The sequence below is a fragment of the Magallana gigas genome, chromosome 3 (genome assembly GCF_963853765.1).
Source record: "Magallana gigas chromosome 3, xbMagGiga1.1, whole genome shotgun sequence".
NCBI classification, from domain to species: Eukaryota; Metazoa; Mollusca; class Bivalvia; order Ostreida; family Ostreidae; genus Magallana; species Magallana gigas.
In genome coordinates this window covers 24559325-24577807 of record NC_088855.1, presented here as the reverse complement: position 1 = coordinate 24577807, position 18483 = coordinate 24559325, and the positions used below count along the sequence as shown (strand labels likewise).

The following is an 18483-nucleotide window of genomic DNA, read 5'->3' as shown; positions in this document are numbered from 1 at the left end:
AATGGCGGTGTAATACACATATAAACTGGTTTTGATTCCAAATGGATATAAATTTTAATCAAACAGAAGTGACACAAGTTCAAAAGGCAAGGTGTTTAAAAAATACAATTACAGCTACATAATTTCTTAAGAATCTCAAATAAGATATAGTTTAGATTTAGAACAACAACCAATTGTAACCTGTATAATTAGCACACATTTTATTAAGTTAATCAATAGCTTGGTTACCATTACTTTATCATTTTCTATAAAATGCACAAATATTATGTGTTTCAAACATCTTTAAATGCACAATATACATGTACCAGAGAAATCTTCAATTAATAGTTGTAAAGCTATCATATTGAACATTTGTTTTTAATTAGTTGGGCTTCAAGACCGACCAACCCAGATTTTGCTTGTGGTGTCAAGTAAATGAATTCATCAAAACCATCAAATTCACAAGAAAAATCAGCATACATATTACACAAGATTTGTTGAATAAGATTTTAAATAGCAAATTCACATTGAATCTGTTATAAATCTTTTTGGATGTTGGATGCAATTCAATGGTTGTATTACTGTAACATTTAAAGTTTGTAAAAATGGTCTTTACATTTTTTTTCTCAACCTACCAGCCACATTTCTTTCTCAAAAAAGTCTTGAAAAACAACTAATAAAAAAAAAAATTATGGCCTAATGAACATTTTATTAACACTGTCAAAGTACAATACATCAATATACTGTAGATAACATGTTTTGCTTAATTGCTTACAGTTGAATCACTATCTTCTTTAACTAATATTAACCTCTAGGCATACCACTATTGCACCACAGTTTATACAAAATACTGGAGAGAGAGAAATAGAGGAAAAATTCATTTTATAAAAAACAATCATGCAAAAAAAACAAACAAACAACACAACAAAAAGACTACTCAAGATGATAACAACAGTGATTGACATATCTATAAAGTAAACAATGATTATTGCAGGATTTTGTTAATGTCAATACCAAGAAGAGGTAGAACAAATGTGCAATCAATATCAGTATGATTCAATGGGTTTTTTGTTCAGTAACTACATCTATAATATATACATGATTCAATGGTGTCCCTACTGTTCACAAGAGCCCCTTTATGGGGTAAACACATTGATTTTTTCGATCTTCACCTTGTCCTCCTCAGAGTCTGCTCGGAAGATAAGTAATGTGTGTCCGTATCCACAGCCGACCGATTGAATGTATCCCCCGTACAGGGTCTTAACTTCCTGGGGAGTTGTGGATGATTTGGCTTTGTCTTCTCCATAACACTACAAAAGTCCTTATTCTATTAAAAAGATTTCAAAGAAGACAACTTCTTGGTGGTGGTGGTGGGGGGGGGTGTTGTTCCAATATTTCATGGCCATAATTTTTGAACTGGTCATGAATTTCATAATTTATACAGAAGACTTCATGGACATTATAATCATGCATTTAGTTTTAACAAATATATATTGGTGTAGAGAAGAAGATTTTCTAAGATTTAATACATTTTACTATATGGCCATATTGGCCCCAGCCTACAGCCTGAACCCTTGACCAGGGGCCTTGATTTTCCCCTCACGTGTGGAAGTAGAGAAGATTTTTTTAAAATTGGCATATTTGGCCCCACCCATGATGCCCTGGGGGTGGTAGAGCCACAAATTTCACAATTTAGATTCCCCTTACCAGAGATGCCTCAAACCAAAAATGGTAACCATTGGCCTTGTACTTTTCAAGAAGTTAAAAATGTAAAATTATTAACGCAGGATAAACGACATATGATAACAGACAAAGACCAATGGCAATAGGTCACCTGAGTGTCCAACGTGATCTAAAAATGTCTTACCAGCTCTCCATATGTTGGACTTGGCCCCCAAGATATCAGACTTTCATCTGCTGCCACCACAATACTTTTGTTGCTGAAAAAAAGTAAGAATATGGAAAGACGCAAACACTGAAATCACAATATTTCAATAGCTAGGATTCTTTTTTAAAAATCTCTTTTAAATCCAAACAATCTCCATTTCAGTACACATGTCAGTGTTATCATATGCACACTAAAACATTCCAACAAATGTTAAGTGTCTGTATCATGTTTCAACACATAGATCTGTAGCTATAAGGAACATTCTGAATCTCTTTTTACATTTAAAACTTTTGTAAAATATATAAATGATTTGTTTACGATTGTTTGCAGACAACGCATGATGGATGAAGGACAATGATGGACAAAGACCAATTGCAATAGGTCACCTGAGTCACTCAGATGACTTAATAAAAGGTCTTATAGCCTAATCCTCTGAAATGAGTAAATTTAGACCCCTACCAGCACCCAACACTTCTGATTCTCCACCCACTCAGGTCTTGGACAAGTTTGGGATACATTGCGGCTTCTCCTACTGCTTTGTTTATGCCCCACATGTACAATGCCCCTGTAAACAAACAATTGGATTAACTACTAGGATGTCTTGGTGTAAAATGTCAAAGAAACAGTGTTATATATCTAAAAATTTCAATCTTTGAACATTTTGCTCTTTAAATGAATAGGTTCACCAGACTTGAAAATCACGAACGGATTCCCTATCATCTAGAGATCATTATACCGTGGTACCTTTAAAAAATACAAGTAGACATCAGGCAATAGTTACCTTCATAATATGATTTTAACGATGAAAACTATCTTGTTTTCTTTCAAAAACATCTAAAGTATCTACATTTGATGAATTTAACAGTATAAATGTAAGGCTGTCTTGTTTTACCTATCAGATCAATGCCAATGGTCATAAAAATATTATTTTTGCATTTGATAATAAATCTAGAGATGAACAATTCTACATTCAAGATATTTACCATATTCATTTGTGGCCAAAGTGAAGGTAGAGCCTGCATGTATTTGTGTTGCCCCTCTGTTAGGCCCATCAAAAAACTTGAGATGGCGAGGAACCATTTCATCCTTCGGTTCAGCGTGGCCAAGTCGTCCATATCCACCAAATCCCCAGGTGAACACTCTTTTCTTTGAATCTATGATTGCCTACAAAAGAATCAAAATGAAAAAGACATACACGTCAATTAAATCAACTGAAATTGCACACTGACGCCTTTATTAAAGTCTTGTCAATTTGAATATGAGGATACATCAACAGTTCTACAAATGTACTTTAATTTTATTGATATTTTAAAAATTCTAGTTACTTCCCATTTTGACTCAATATCATGGTATGCCTGTTTACAAACAAGTCCCACCAAGGTGATCTTCTGACATTTCCATACCGGTCTATAGTGCTAAACTAAAATCGGCTGTAATATCATCTTTAATTTATCAGCTAAAGATACACTTCATATGCCAGTCATGTGAATACAACAAGAATTTAATTTAATTTTTTTTTTTTTTATCATTATATATATATGAAAACGTAGGCTTACACACTAATGTTGTTTGTGTTTTTACCATGTGTTCTCTTTCTGTAAAAATGATTCGCGTTTAGCAAAGGTAACTCAGGTAAAACCGCGCACCCGTGGGTTCATTTTCTTGCCTAATTTACATCATATTGGTATCGTAAATTCAATCTCAGGTGAAAACTGCTTGTCTTTAACTTGAGCTACCTCACCCAATTTTTTCTCACACAAAATGACTGCAGGAATTTATGAAAGTGGTAAAAGTAAAAAAGAAGTGTATTTTGCTTATAATTTGTATACTCTCGTTAGTGTTCCTGGTGCATTCATGCAAATATTAGATTAACTGATTATGGTTTGAATTTTAGTATAGAATAAAACATATTTATTTGTAAGGTGTAAAGAAATAATCTGTATGTCAACTGCTTGAAACCTAAGTATTTACCTTGCATTAGCAATGAAATTGTATTTTAATCTTTTATTTTATTTGTAAATGCTAAGTGATTAATTGTCTGAACAACCCCTCTTTTCACTTTGAAATATTATATTGATTAAGATTTTTATGCATATTCAAAATTGTTATAAATTAACATATAAGATTTAAAATAGTGAGTTTGCCTATGAATTCGTAAAAATTTACAGCTGTAAAAATAACTTGTCATACATTTGTATTGTATTTCTTTTTGTCAAAATCAAATTCAATATCCACTGGAAGACCTTCTATAAATACCATATTCCTTTCAAATTCACATACAGATAGGCAGTTTCATAAAACTGATCTTAGTGGAGAAGAATAAATAAATGTACATAGCGGACCCACCGTGTGATTGGCTACACAGGCCAGTTAACTGACCTTAGTGGAGAAGAATAAATGTACATATAAGTGGACCCACCGTGTGATTGGCTCCACAGGCCAGCTCCCTAACCTCTACATCAGTGACAGGGACAATATGGCCGTCTCGTGCCTTCTCAATGAATACATTGACCTTACGAGGACGAGTCTCGCATCTGAAGGACATCTTGTTGCTAGTGACAAAATACTTCCCATCCGTATTGTGACCTAAAAAAACCCCCATCAGATGTATGAGTATAAGTTATGCTACAGGGTATACATTCTGGCATCCATGTACAGAGCCTCATTTATCTAAATCACAAAAACAAATTCGAATTGAAGTGTTGATAGTCTTCAGAGACATTTAACACCATAGGCTCTAAGTTGTGAGCTATGAGGTCAGCTAGCCTTTGTGACCTAAATTCAGGTTTTGCATGTTAAAATATTTTTATATCAGGTTCAGACTTCAATCAAGTTTAATTGGCAAAATTGTGTGAGGCAAACATTTGGTCACTGGAAGGCAAAAAGTAACTTTGTAAAGCCAATGAGAAATTTAATAACAGATCCTCGTTTTTTTTTTTTTTGCATCAAATCAAAACAACACAAAGCTGTCGAGATTCATTTTGTCTTCTAAATAATCATCTTTGCTAGCTATTGGCAAACAAAGATGCCAATTAATAAGATTAAAATAAAATTGACAGGAGAGAATAAATTGATGTGTATGATATGACCATAACATCAAAGCTTGATATGAATGGATAGATAGGGAAATGTTGAATTTTCAAGTATATAACACATATAAATTATATCTCAAATAAAATATTTCCAAAATCATTGACTTATTATCTTCTTTTTTAGTGTTTTTATGTGTCAAGCATACAAATATATTTTATTTATAAATTCAATGTGGGTAGGTAGTCATTTGGCTACTTTAAGCCTGGTTTGTGTACCTTTAACACAACATAATTAACTTACATGTATATAAAATATACAATGGAAAGAAAATCAAAGACTGCATTAGTATTTTGATAACTTGTGTAATAGCTTTGAAAGATATTCAAACAACACCTACCTAGCTGACCATATTCAGGACAACCAAAGGAGTATAGGTTTCCTCTGATGTCAGCCATCATTGAAAACTCTCCCCCACCTGCAACTTTCCTGACCGGAGGTCCTTTATATGATATCTGTCAGTACAAACATTATTCTATATGAGAAATACATACACATATTTTAATCATTGAATGAATATGTTATGTATAACATGTATGTGTTACAAAAAAATTATTTTATTATTAATAACAAGTCAAAATACAAGAGATCCAGGGGCCACCATTCTCACCTGAGAAACAACAGCCATTACAGATCAACTCTGCTTTATGCTATCAGTACAATCTGTACAAATTATTTAGATTTTTTCTCTATATATTTACATGGAAAAGATTGAACCCCCCCTCTCATAAATGTGGCCCCACCCTACCCAAGGGGTCTTAATTTGCATAAACTTAAATCAACACTACCCGATGATGCTTCCACACAAGTTACAGCTTTTCTGACCAAATAGTTTTTGAGAAACTTATACTTCATTAATCAAGTTTCAATAGATTTTAATCCTCTCACCTTTGTTGGAACCAGAATAGTGCTGCTTTGATGACCCAATCCAAGTTGTCCCATTTTGTTGTCTCCACATGCATATACATGACCTTTGTCTGAAACAAAAGCAAAGATAATCTAAAGCTGCAAAACAGAAATTTTTACTAAAAAAAAAATATGCCAACTTCAAAATAACCAAAAGGCAGAGAAGGTACATATGAGGGCACTTTTTTAACAACCTAAAACGTAGACATATCTCACCCAGATAAGGCATCACCTTTATGAGACCACCATTTTCATAGGTGAACCTATCATATTATATGAAGCGAAAAGCTGTCAATGTGACAGCAAACCGGGTTTACTTTTATGTGAACAGTATCCATAATCCATTTGTCAACCTGAATTGATTAACCCTATATACCAATACAGAGAAATGGGGTACTCTATATGTAATATTTTGCCCAAAAAAACACAAAGTTCAGGGGTTTGTATTTTTTTCATAAATTATCAAAAATCAAAATCCAAGTTTTATAATGCACATCTCTGATATATGTACAATTGATCTGCAAAACAAAAGCTTCTAATCTTGAAAACTGTATAAGGAGTTGTCCATACAAAAGGGGTACCCTATTTGCAATATTATGGGGAAAAAAGACTACTAAGTTCAACAGCTTGCATTTTTTTCATTAATTAATGATCAAAAATCAAAATCCAAATAATATGCACATTTCAGATATATGTACAATTAATCTGCAAAACAATAACTTCCTTTCTTGGAAACTGTAGGAGGAGTTATCCATTTAGTAGGGGTATTCTTTTGGCAGTGAAAGTTGGTCAGGACAGATTTTTCCAAAACTCAAACCTGCTTTAAACTACTGCTAAAACTAAAGCCTGACCCAGCATTCAGATAATCAAGATCCAGTTCTGTATCTGAAGCTATCTTTATATGCACATCAAAAGTTCTATTGACTGCACAAGTCTGATTGGGTAAGAACAGAATTTACTTCAATGTGTTACCAGATGAGTATTCCAAATCAGTTTCAGCTGTTGAAAATCTTGAACCGGCCTAAGCATCAAGATAATCAACATCACTCAATCTGTCCATATCTGAATCTGACTCTTGGGATTCATTTACATAGTAAATCAACATGTGACCTGCTCCAAAAACATAACTCCTCAAGCATCTGAAATGTGTAGCTCAGATCTAGCAACAAATCCGTATCAGAAACACAAGATACATTTTCCATCCAAGTTTGAAGTAATAGACCAAGTAATAACCTACATATGGCCATAAGCGCACCTGCTCCAAACTAGTAGTAACTAGTAATAACCTTTACCTCCACCAGCATCTAAATTTCATGGCCTAGATTCAGCATCCAAGTCTTTGTAATTCTTAAGTATGCCCAGATGGACCCTTCATGCAAGATTATGGAAGATTAGACAAGTAATAACCTAGATCTGCTGCAAAAACTTTAACCAGGTTTTGATGCCAACCATGAGTATAGCACAAGCCCCCACCCCCAAACCCTTCTGATTTCATCTCTGTTAGCTTACAAGCCAGAACATACAGAGACTTTGAGTTTGGTATCTAAATCTCTTTAGAACATTTGAAACACAAGCAAACGAACAAAAGACTTCATAAAGCTGGTCATGTGCTGTCCAATTTAACATGCCAAAAGTAGTCTGAATTGCTTTAAATCTAATAAGTCTATATGTACCAACCATCATTACAATTTTTTGAAGACATGGTTTTAGATAATATTTCTTACCTGTTAGAAACAATGTATGGTTTTTTCCGCAGCATGCATCCACTATGTTAAGTCCCTGAAGTAGTGGTACCTCTGTTGGAAGATCTCTTCTGTTTAAGTCGCCTTGACCTAGCTGTCCACAATCATTTCTACCTGTATATCAAGTAAATAATCAATTAATATTTTAAAGCTCTTTCATGACTTAAAGATTGTCACATCAACTAATTTACATTCTACAGTTTATTTGCTTATATAAAAATACCAAAACAAGGAAAATAACAAAAAGCCCAAGGGACATATCATTCACATGGGCATATATGGTCATAACTCTTATCAACACAGACTTTAAAGTCAAATACAAAATAATTTGACACTTAAGTAGAATATATCTTGTTTGAAAAATATTTTTAGGTTCAATTAAATTTCTAAAATGATTTTTGAACCTCTCCAGAGACCCAGGTAGGGTGATTTAACCATGCATCGGACACATACCTTGGATCGGACAACTTTGTTTATAAATATACAAATAAATGTGCATGCGCTCATGTGTTGTTTCGTATATTCCTGAATTAGAACAAATGAACTTTATCATTATTAAGAATTTGACAGTCACATTGTCAAAGAAATAGCAATATAGACATCGTAAAATGACATTAAATATGCCATTATTGAAAATTTAGTTACGAAGATTTTACACTAAAGCATAATTTGAATGTTGTGCGTTTGATTGTGAATTAGTGAAAATGCACTCTCTGCCTAAAATAATTAGAAAGAAGTAAGTTTTGAAACAAAATTTGATTAAAATAAGTCCAAGAAATTTGAACAATTAATGTCAAGGTCATTATTGCACCATATGTTCATTTCACCATGGATCGGACAAAAGTTAACCATGCATCGGACAGTTTTCACTGCATGATTTTTTCTAATAATATGGATATTATGTGCCCATTCCTTGTGATATACTTTAAATGTGAAGTAAAATATAAATTTAAAAAATAATTGATACAAACATTTTCCTCAAACCACTTAAAAATCGAGTTTTACGGACAAACCCGTTTTAGTCCAAAGTTCCTGTAGGAGCTGGCACGATAAAGAACCCCTTATGATAAATATTCCTTTAAACAGAAGCACTAGTCTAAATTCCTATATGTAGATTTAAGGACTTACATTAAAAGAAATATGAATTGCAATTGAATAAATTAATTTTTCCGAACCTTTGTATTTTTGCATTTAAACCAGAAAATGTTGTTATTTTTAATCTCTACTGTACTGCAATAGCTGTCCGATGCTTGGTAAATATTGTCCGATCCATGGTGAAATAGTTCAACGCTTCATTAATTTGCTTTATTTTCTACATTTTAAACAATTTCACAATTTTTTCTTCAATAATTAAGCAAGGGGAAAACCTGCAACTTTTAAAACAAGTTTTATTTATATTTGGACGATATTTGATGCGTGAACAAAGGGAAAAATCCAAAGGTATCCGATGCATGGTGAAATCACCCTATATGTATAGATGGTTGACAAGCAACACCCCCCCCCCTCCTTTTTATTCCCTTTCATGCAGAACAAAAAAGACTGTTCTGCCAAATTAGCTATAATAAGTATGTGATTTTAAATTTAATCAGGCATATTTTATTCTGAGAGGCAAAATAAAAAATAACAAGAGATGTTTGTGAAACACTTATAACTCTCCATTACTACAAAACGTTTGTTTCTAAAATGTCTTAATCCTAAGAAATATAAAGTTGTTGATTTGAAATGTCAACTAATACTTTTGTACTGGAAATGCCTATTGTCAAGTCGTACATAAAATTTCTGTATTCAATGTTGGTATTAAATAATTTTAGTGATATTTTAATAAATATTTAACCAATTAACTTGAAAATTGATAGGGTTTGTCCTTTAACATGCCAAGGAAGTGTACAAATTCATGTGAGGGTTTTCTTTGAATATTGCCCATTAGCTGCAGTGGGCAGATAATACTTACACATACAGCTTACTCCACTTATATTGAACTCGCTTATTTTGAAATTCCGCTTATTTTGAAATAGAAATAAATCCCCAGTTGTTGCCTCTCATATTCTTTGCATTGATTTCACGGATATAATGAAATCGGTTATTTTGAAATATCGCTTATATTGAAGCCACTGATCGGTCCCCAAAGGTGATAATTAGTTGTTTTTATAACGGTTATATTGAAGTTCTCCCTGGCGGCTGTCGTCACGGTTGGTGACAGTAATTATGCCAGACTGACCGGTTGATATACAAATGTGTGAATTGATAAGTTCTCTTCATGTGTGTTTTTATACTTTTATTAAAAAGTAAAATTTATTCACTGTTTAATTTTTTGTTTTTACGAATACGGATGTATTGAGGCTAGACGTAATATGGAAACCCCACAGAAAAGAAATACCTTATCTCCGGACGCTAAATACAAACTAGTTATGGCTATTGATGAAAGAACAAAGTCTAAATTCCAAATAAGTAAGGATTTTGAGATTATTGCGTGTTCACTTACGATGATATACAAGCAGCATTCGGCAATATTTGAAGCGTTTGGGGGTGGTGATTTTTCTCTAACGTTTTTCTAAAACGTAAAAGAATGCGATCCGAGATTATGATGAGGTTTAAGATAGTAACAAAACGAAACTTACAAAACTTTCGGATATATTTTTAATCAAACGTTCAAGGACTAATGTTCTATGTAATCCGTTTATTGTAATAGATAAATGATGATCTAATAATTTGTTCGGGTTTGGTTTTCTATGCTTACATCGGGATTGAACTTTCAAAATTGGCGGCTTCACGTCAGTCAATTTCGCTTATACTGAAATACGGATATATTGATATAATTTGCATGGTCCCCTGAATTTCAATATATCCGGAGTAGGCTGTACATACATACACACAGCAGCGATGCTATATCCCCTTCGCAACAAGATGCGCATGGGCATAAAAATTTGAATCTATACCCCTTCCAAACAACTCAGTACATAGTTGGGGGTTCTTACCAAATGTCATTGCTTTTCCATCTGCTGTAATAATAACGCTGTGACAAGCTGTACATCCAGAAATTGCAGATCTAATTTTGACTCCAACCAAGCTGCTCATCCTATGTGGCCTCCATAGATTGGGACCCCCTGCATTTTTGGCTAAGAGAAAAAAAAATTTAACCAATTAAATTGAAATATATGCATAATGAAATACTAATGCAATACATCATGTCTCACAATATAGTTGTCAACTAAAACTAAACTGATATCTATGTTGCCAAATTCTATAAAGAAAATTGTCAACTACTTAGGCCATCCAAAAATTAATTCCTTGGTTCTCAGGCCTCGTGCATGTGATTTAACATTGCGCATTGCCCATTTTTATCATTAAATGAATAAAATAAAATTTCGCTAGTGCTTTTGCTTATTCCGGGAAAAAAAATCCGGATTTAGGACTGCATTTTAGATACACAAGTCAGTAAAACACTATTTTACGAAGAATATTGAAAACATCGCGATGATTCAAATTTGATTGAAACAATTGCAAACGGCCACCAAATCTAGTTACGAGACCCTGTGTTCAAGTTATGATCGCTACAGCAATGATTTTAAATTTGGTACATGAAAAAGAACGTCGTTTAGCCTCAATGCACATAGGAGGGAGTTCCTGCAGGTTGTACTATTCCAAATATCCCATTATGCTTAAACACATAGCTTTCTCAAGCCTCGTAGTGGTGTTTCTTTAAGAACATGATGACTTATTTATTTTATTTAGTTTGAGCTTATAATCTGAACATTCATTGCATGGTAAATATTCATTTGCAATAAAACATCGCTTTTTCTGGATCTGAATAAGAATTGCACATTGTTAAAATAAAAATAAAAATACTGCATCCTTTTTTTATGAAATAAAAAGAAATCAAAGGCCGGAACGGTCACAAAGGCGTCGAGCTAACATTTTCTTTTATATAGAATGTTATCAATAATTTGAATTTCTGTACTGATAGTCGTATATCAAATAATATTAGAATAAAAAAGTAAATGAATTATGTTTTGTGCTGCTTTAAAGACAGAAATTAGTTTATTTTCTTATAAAATAGGCAGGGATAGACATTAACTTTTAAATTCACTTGCCCTTTGGGCAAGTGCATGAACTCAAATTTTGACATGCCTGAATCTTAAACTTGGTTGCCCGAATTCAGTAAGAAGAAAAACACACTGTAAATCAATTTTATTGATATAAACAAGTAGTATCGTATATCAGTTTTTTTCCGCGTCATGTTTTTTCCGCGAATCATAGCCTAGAGGGGTATATAAAATTTACGCGAATCTAATTTTCACTATTTCAAAGTCACATTGTAAATTTAATTTACGATTGTCTAAACCTGTGAGGAAAGTGGCGAAAAGTATCTAAATTGTCGCTCTTTGTAATGAAAAATTCGGACAATGAATCCATTTACACGTTATCCTTAATGTGAAATAATTACTGAAATTATTTTCGGAGACGCAAACAGTCATAAATAAATAGTAATGTACTTGATAATCAGATTGTCATTCATGATATCATAATTTTCATTGTTTTCTAATTCTGAAGAACAGCTTGGGGGTCGTGTGCCAGCATGAAATTCAGCAGGGCATCCTCTCCATCTTCGTCATTATCATGATCTTCCACAAACTGTGGTCTCCTCTGTCTCTGCCCAGTGTGGTACCACAGCTGAATTACCCTTTCTGCGTTGTAGTCATCCAGTGAGGGACCCTCTATTGACACTGTCATCAGGTGATTCATCATCTGGCTAATGAGTCTGGACCTCCAGTCTGACTTAATCCTCTTGACACAAGAGAAACCCCTCTCACACACTGCACCTGACACTGGAATAACCAGAATTATTTCAATGAGCATGAGGAGGTTTTTAAACCCGACATTGTTGCCCCTGAATAGATTGCAGATTGAAAGGTCCTGTGCTTGTCTGTTCAGAAGTCTGTTGCCAAGGTTGGCTTTAGCCAGTGTCCACTCTTGGAGTATCTGGTTCCTCTGGCAGTGCATGTTTTCAAGAAAGTCCTCAAAATGATCCACCAGAACTTGGAGTTGATCATTTCCAAAACCTGATAAATCTTGTCTGTTCTGGGGCCATTCTTTCAAATCAAAGATTCTGTTTGCCTGCAGAATACCTCTTGTTGGGTCAGTGGGGCTCTCCAGTCTACCATTGATTCTTTCCTGGACAGTGTCAACAACACTTTGCATATCAGTGTAATCTTTATTGGTATCGTAATACATGTATTGCAAAGTAGTTGTTCTGTAGCTGCATTCTTGACCATTGATGGTTAAGTCATTCAAAAATGACTGCAGCTGTGGTCCAGGACCCTGTCTCAACTGGACAAGCTCTAGAGTTGTAGCCTCCAGGGCATCCAAAAAGTCAACACGTTACAGCGTTTGCCTGCATTTTAAGACCTAGTGTGCTGATAATCTCTAGAAGGTCTTGCATAAAAAACATGTATCGCAAGACTCTAAAATCCCTCATCTTGTGGGATACAAAATGTGCCCTACCTTTCACTTCTGCCGTAGCCTTTCCAGAAGCAGCCTGAGAGACATGTTCAAAGTGGGCCAATATTACAAGATAGCTTGTGAGCATACACTTAATTGACTGATGCAAATGTGGCATCCACCTGGTGCCCTGTAGTCTGGTTGGTTTCATGATCTTTTCATCCATTGCTTCTGCAATGGCTCTAAGTTCACGCAGAGCTTTTGGAGAATAATGATAATGCTTATGAATCTTTTTTAAGATTTCATAAATTGGTTTAGTGTTGTATTTTGCTTTAATGCACTTAGAGCTCCTAACTCCAACCTATGGGCTACGCAGTGAACAGTCATTACATATGGCCTATTTTCATGCAATCTTGTGGCAAAAAAATATTTTCTTCCTGCTTTAAACAGTTTTTAAACAATGTTCACTGGTTCATAATTTGAATACATTAACAGTGTGTCCCTAATTATAATAATAAAACATACTTTTATTTATTTCAATTCCTGTTTGAAAAAAGATTACCTGTAGTATGGTTATTTACAAACAAATCCAAAACACGTGCTATCCAAAATGCTCGACCAAACAAACTGCATTATCATGTTTATTTATTTCAACAAAATCACTAGATACGTTTATCGCTTACATTTATTTTGGAGACCGTGCCCAATAAGAAATAAATTTATATATCAGATTTTATTTCTATCGGGCATGGTCTCTAAATAAAATGTAAGCGATAAACTAAAATAATATTTAGTGAATGTTTACACCTTAATGTATTCATCCGCCATTTCTTGATTAAGCAAATTTATACTTATACAACGAGTTGTCAATAACCAGAGAGGCAAAGTTGGGTTTTATTTGTACACAATTTAGTTGAATAAATGGAATAAAAATCTTGTAATATGTTTAATACTTTGAGGAACTTATTTCTTATGCGCATTTAAAAGGCGGTGCAGAGCATGAATTTTTGGACGATTGCCAATCCAGACAATCGCTATAAGGCTCCCGAGCATTATCTCGACGCCTTAAAAATTATCACCACTTGACGGCATCTGTTTTTGAAAATGCTGGCCTGAGAACCAAGAGATTAATTTTCTAAGCCATTACAAAATCAGTCAACAAATTGTAGATATAAAATTCAATCAATTAGAACCAATTTTACAAATTAATTCTAACTTTAATTGAAATTTCTCAATGTCTTCATGTTATGCACCATGTAACTATTCTAGAAAGTCAATGAAAATTACTCATGAACAGTGTATCATGATACACATGTGAAGATACGATACACATATCATGGACCCTCGCGATCGATACGACCAATATATATTGCCGTATCGTTACACTTCTAATAAAATGATAGCTGTTTCATGATACCTCCTTTAGGAAGAGATTTTCTGCCCACCAAGTCCCAGTTTGTTCCTCCACTAATCAGCAGTTCCCCAGTCAGCATTGATCCCTCAAGGGTCTAAAAAAACATTCAAAAACTGACTAGAAAATCTGTTGAAAAACTATTTTGGTTAATTTTTCTTACTTAAAATGGAAAATGATAAAATATGAAAAGAATGATACTGTGACCTACTTTTGAATAGAGATAGATACACCAACTAACGAGCAAATCATAGGTCTAATAATATCACAGTCATAGATTTGATTATAAATAATTATTTAATACAATGAGAAGGTCACTGCAATCAATATGTAGAAGTTTAAAGAAAGACAGATGGACAAAAAGATAAACAAACAGACGAAGTATAAAAGATGATCAGAAAAGCTTACTTGAGCCTTCCCTTCAAGTGATCAATACACTGGTGTCAAGAGTTTTATAAAAAAAACCTATATCAGTAAATTGGTGATGCAACTTTGATTCATTAGTGTATTAAATACATGTAAATGAAAGTAATAACCACTAAACAATTACATTGGTGTTGTGACCTCCTGGAATTGACAGGTTAACTCCTGCAAGAGGAAGAGCAGGGGATGATCTTCTAGGGCAAAGATCATTTAAGGGGGAAGAATGTGATGGTCAGATCGGTTCGAGTAACGGTGTCAGATAACTCAGTTGGTAGAGCACCTGACTATACTCTGTCCCAAGTTTCTGCTTCCACCACTTTTTGCTTAATACTTCCATAATCATAAATATCTTTGCAATAAACTACGTTTTTCAAATAGAATGAAAAAAGTCCAGATTATTTGTTTCGAAACAGTCCCACTCTATTGCCTCAAGTTTCAATACAAAATCTACAGGGAATTTTCATTGCAGCAGACTTGAAAACACCCAACTGGTAAGGTTGGGAAATTGTGCAAGCAGGTAATTCCAAATGGAGATAAGATGTAAACATTTCCCATTATAAATCTCCATTAAAAATCTGTTTCTGTTCATGTTCATTTCTGCGATAAAAATAGATGAATTGTCAATGAATACATCTTGGATTTTTCCTTTTACATTGATTTCACTTGTAATTCTTTGACAAATATGTGTATTTTCGTTAAAATATTTGTCAAAAAGTGATGGAAGAAGTAACCTGGGACAGACCATTGAGATTCAGGGGGCCCGGGTTCGATTCCCGGTCTGGTTTGTCATTATTTCTCCCATCCCATTACATTTTGGGGGCTCGTCCTCGCTAAAACCTCCAAAAGTGACGGACAGACCGGTTCAATGTATTAATGTTCATTCCTCCTTTCCCATTACACCGTTTATAAATTGCAAATAAAAATTCGATGTTAATCGTGATAATGATTAATGGAGGGGTTCATCATAATACCAGTTTATTACAGTGGGCAAAGCTTGGTACACAAAGCAACTAAATGAAATTGCCATCTGAAAGCAAACTCACAACATCGTAAGTTTCATCTGTTTCCGTGCCATTATTTGTGTTATCCAATTCTCCCCCGGAATCCTCTTCAAAATCTTCGATAACATCATTTTGCTTCTTTCTACGTTTTGTTTGAGACTTTCCTTTGCTCTCTGTATTTCTTTTCTTTGGTGGCATTTTCGTTAATAAGAATTTTTATCGATTTTAATAACAAAGGCAACCCTGTGTCAGATGTTATTTCAACCGGCGAATTCCCGCGAAATTCTTCCATTCTCGCGAGATTTAAAATCCAAAGACACTAATAAAACAGATATTTTCATTGGCTCACTCGCCCATCATAGATCCCGCGCGGATCAAATCTTTCATTATACGTAAAATTGACACCCAACGTTAAAACGTGTGAAATTAACCTATATAATTTAAACCACACCTCTTGAAGATTGATAGTAGTTTCTTATTGTTTCTTATTCCTAATATTGATGAAAGTAATGAACGTGATATTTTCTTTTTAATTTTCCACTAAAATCAAGTACTTGATTTATATGGAATCACATTAATTATTATTATAATGACATAAGGCCTAGGCATCTAGCAATGATTTCAGCTGTACTATCGACATGTCTCCGCATAGAGTACACATATATATTTATGCAAAAGCTACAATAAAACACTACTCTTAAAATCATACACTCTAGTTGCAGGCGAAATGTCAAAAGATCGTCAAAAGGCTGAATTAACTTCCACAAAGTGTGTCTAACAAACACACTACTAATCCTCTGCAAAGCATGCCATTCTTTTTTTTTTTTTTTTTTTTAATTTAATGTAATTTATATATGATAAAAATATCAAATGATATATATTATAGTTATATATTATAGAGAAAAACATATTTTTACGCTCCATGGAACCATGAACATATATATACAGTGTACGTATATGTCCTGGTAAAAGATAATTACACACATTTCTTTATTTACTGAACTCTCCAGTTGATATTTTACATCTTGCTCCCAGAACTTAATCTTGGGATGCTGTCATCTACATGTAGACTGGTGATATTGAATAATTACAAAAGGCTGATTGTAAAGATACCAATGATGAGATATACATGTACGTATATGTTTATAGATACTGTCATTGGTTTAGCAAATCAAACTACACCATATATTAAACGATGCTGAACTAATTAATAAGTTGGAAGCAGAGTGACATCATTCACTGCTTCCTATAAGATAAACGCATCAGTGATGACATCACCGTGAGAGAAAGGGTTAGTATGCTCAGAATACAATGCAAACTGTGTCAGTTGGGTAATATGTTATTAAAGGTTTTCTATTTTGAAAGAAAAAATATTCAATTCATTTATTGAAAATTACCATGTCGGCATACATTCATGAATATGAGTTACATAAAACAAAAACATTAAACATAGCATGCAAAAGTTAAACATTAACTAATAAATCTACACTACAAATCTACAATGGACAAAATATTGGGTGAACAAAACTAGGTTTGTGCGAAACCTATTATTGGTATTCATAAAATTGTATAAGCGTTCATTGTTGACTTTCCTTTCTAGCGTTGAAAGTGTTTTTAGGATTGACAAGTTCATTAATGGGATTGACATTTGTATATGTGTTCACATTAAAAATATCATTATAATTCAATCTACATTGGTCATATTTTGAGCAATACAATACGAAGTGTTTCTCATCTTCAATAAACAATTTGCAAAAATTACACAGACGTTTTTCTCTTGGAATAGGAGGTTTAGAATATCTACCAGTTTCAATAAATAATGAATGAGCACCGATTCTTAGTTTTGTTAGAACAGATCTGTCACATTTTTTTAAAGGTAGTTTTAAGTATTGTTGTAGTTCATATTCATTTTGGTTTACAATTTTGCTATAAAAAGACAATTTTCCAGAGACAGCTTTACATATATTGTTTAGTTGTTCATGTATTTTTTTTTTTTTGATATTGTTCTTTTAACTTGTTCTTTAAAATTATGTGACATATAGTCAAAGAATTGATATTTCTAGAAGTCCATTTTTTGTCTTCTTTGAATGCAGATGTTACTAATTAATTATTATAGTCATTTTTGTATTCCATATCTTCCAGTCTCTTATAAAATTTGAACATATTCTCAATACATAGATAATACAGAGGAAATTGTCCTAATTCACATAAAACAGCAAGACTTGATGCCTTTCTGTGTACCACCAAGATGTCTTTAAAAATAAGGTTTTGTGTATTTTCAAATGTAAATTGTTCTGAAGACATTAAATCACATTTGAAGTCGGATATCCATATTTCAGACCCATAAGTCATTATTAAGGTCTTCCGTTTTCAACGGAAGACCTTATAGTGATTGTAATGTTTTTTCTTTGTTTCTTTCTTTTTTTTTTCCCCTTTTTTGTCGGCAGAATTTCTCAGAGATGGCTTGATAGATTTCCCTGAAATTTTCAGGGATTATAGAGAATGATAATATCTCGAGCCGTTTTTTTCATTTTTTAAAAAATCATTTCCGGTCGTCCGTTTCCTGTCCCGCATAAAAAAACCTTGTTCCCTTGAGATCTCAGA

General features: G+C 33.4%; 2 protein-coding genes across 2 annotated transcripts; both read right to left on the bottom strand.

The window, feature by feature from the left end:
- Window positions 1-477: 477 nt before the first annotated feature.
- LOC105319602 (protein RCC2) lies at window positions 478-16182 on the bottom strand. Its single transcript, XM_011417197.4, has 11 exons — window positions 15922-16182; window positions 14462-14552; window positions 10581-10721; window positions 7588-7719; window positions 5846-5934; window positions 5298-5412; window positions 4287-4453; window positions 2851-3031; window positions 2327-2432; window positions 1847-1919; window positions 478-1289 (listed from the first exon to the last, which is right to left on the bottom strand). Exons 1-11 carry the CDS (start codon window positions 16075-16077, stop codon window positions 1116-1118), a joined length of 1425 nt encoding a protein of 474 aa, XP_011415499.3. The 5' UTR covers window positions 16078-16182; the 3' UTR covers window positions 478-1115.
- Window positions 12045-12957, bottom strand: LOC136273739 (zinc finger protein 862-like). Its single transcript, XM_066079053.1, has one exon. The coding sequence runs from the start codon at window positions 12835-12837 to the stop codon at window positions 12145-12147; it is 693 nt and encodes a 230-aa protein (XP_065935125.1). The 5' UTR covers window positions 12838-12957; the 3' UTR covers window positions 12045-12144.
- Window positions 16183-18483: the final 2301 nt, after the last annotated feature.

What these genes read in the sequence shown, in the direction of transcription:
- LOC105319602 (XM_011417197.4), bottom strand. Translation starts at nt 16,077, where the DNA reads ATGCCACCAAAGAAAAGAAATACAGAGAGCAAAGGAAAGTCTCAAACA. An exon ending in CTATTCTGGTTCCAACAAAG is followed by an intron (nt 5,413 to 5,845) that starts GTGAGAGGATTA and finishes TTGTACTGACAG; the next exon opens with ATATCATATAAAGGACCTCC. An exon ending in TTTGGCCACAAATGAATATG is followed by an intron (nt 2,433 to 2,850) that starts GTAAATATCTTG and finishes GTTTGTTTACAG; the next exon opens with GGGCATTGTACATGTGGGGC.
- LOC136273739 (XM_066079053.1), bottom strand. Translation starts at nt 12,837, where the DNA reads ATGTATTACGATACCAATAAAGATTACACTGATATGCAAAGTGTTGTT.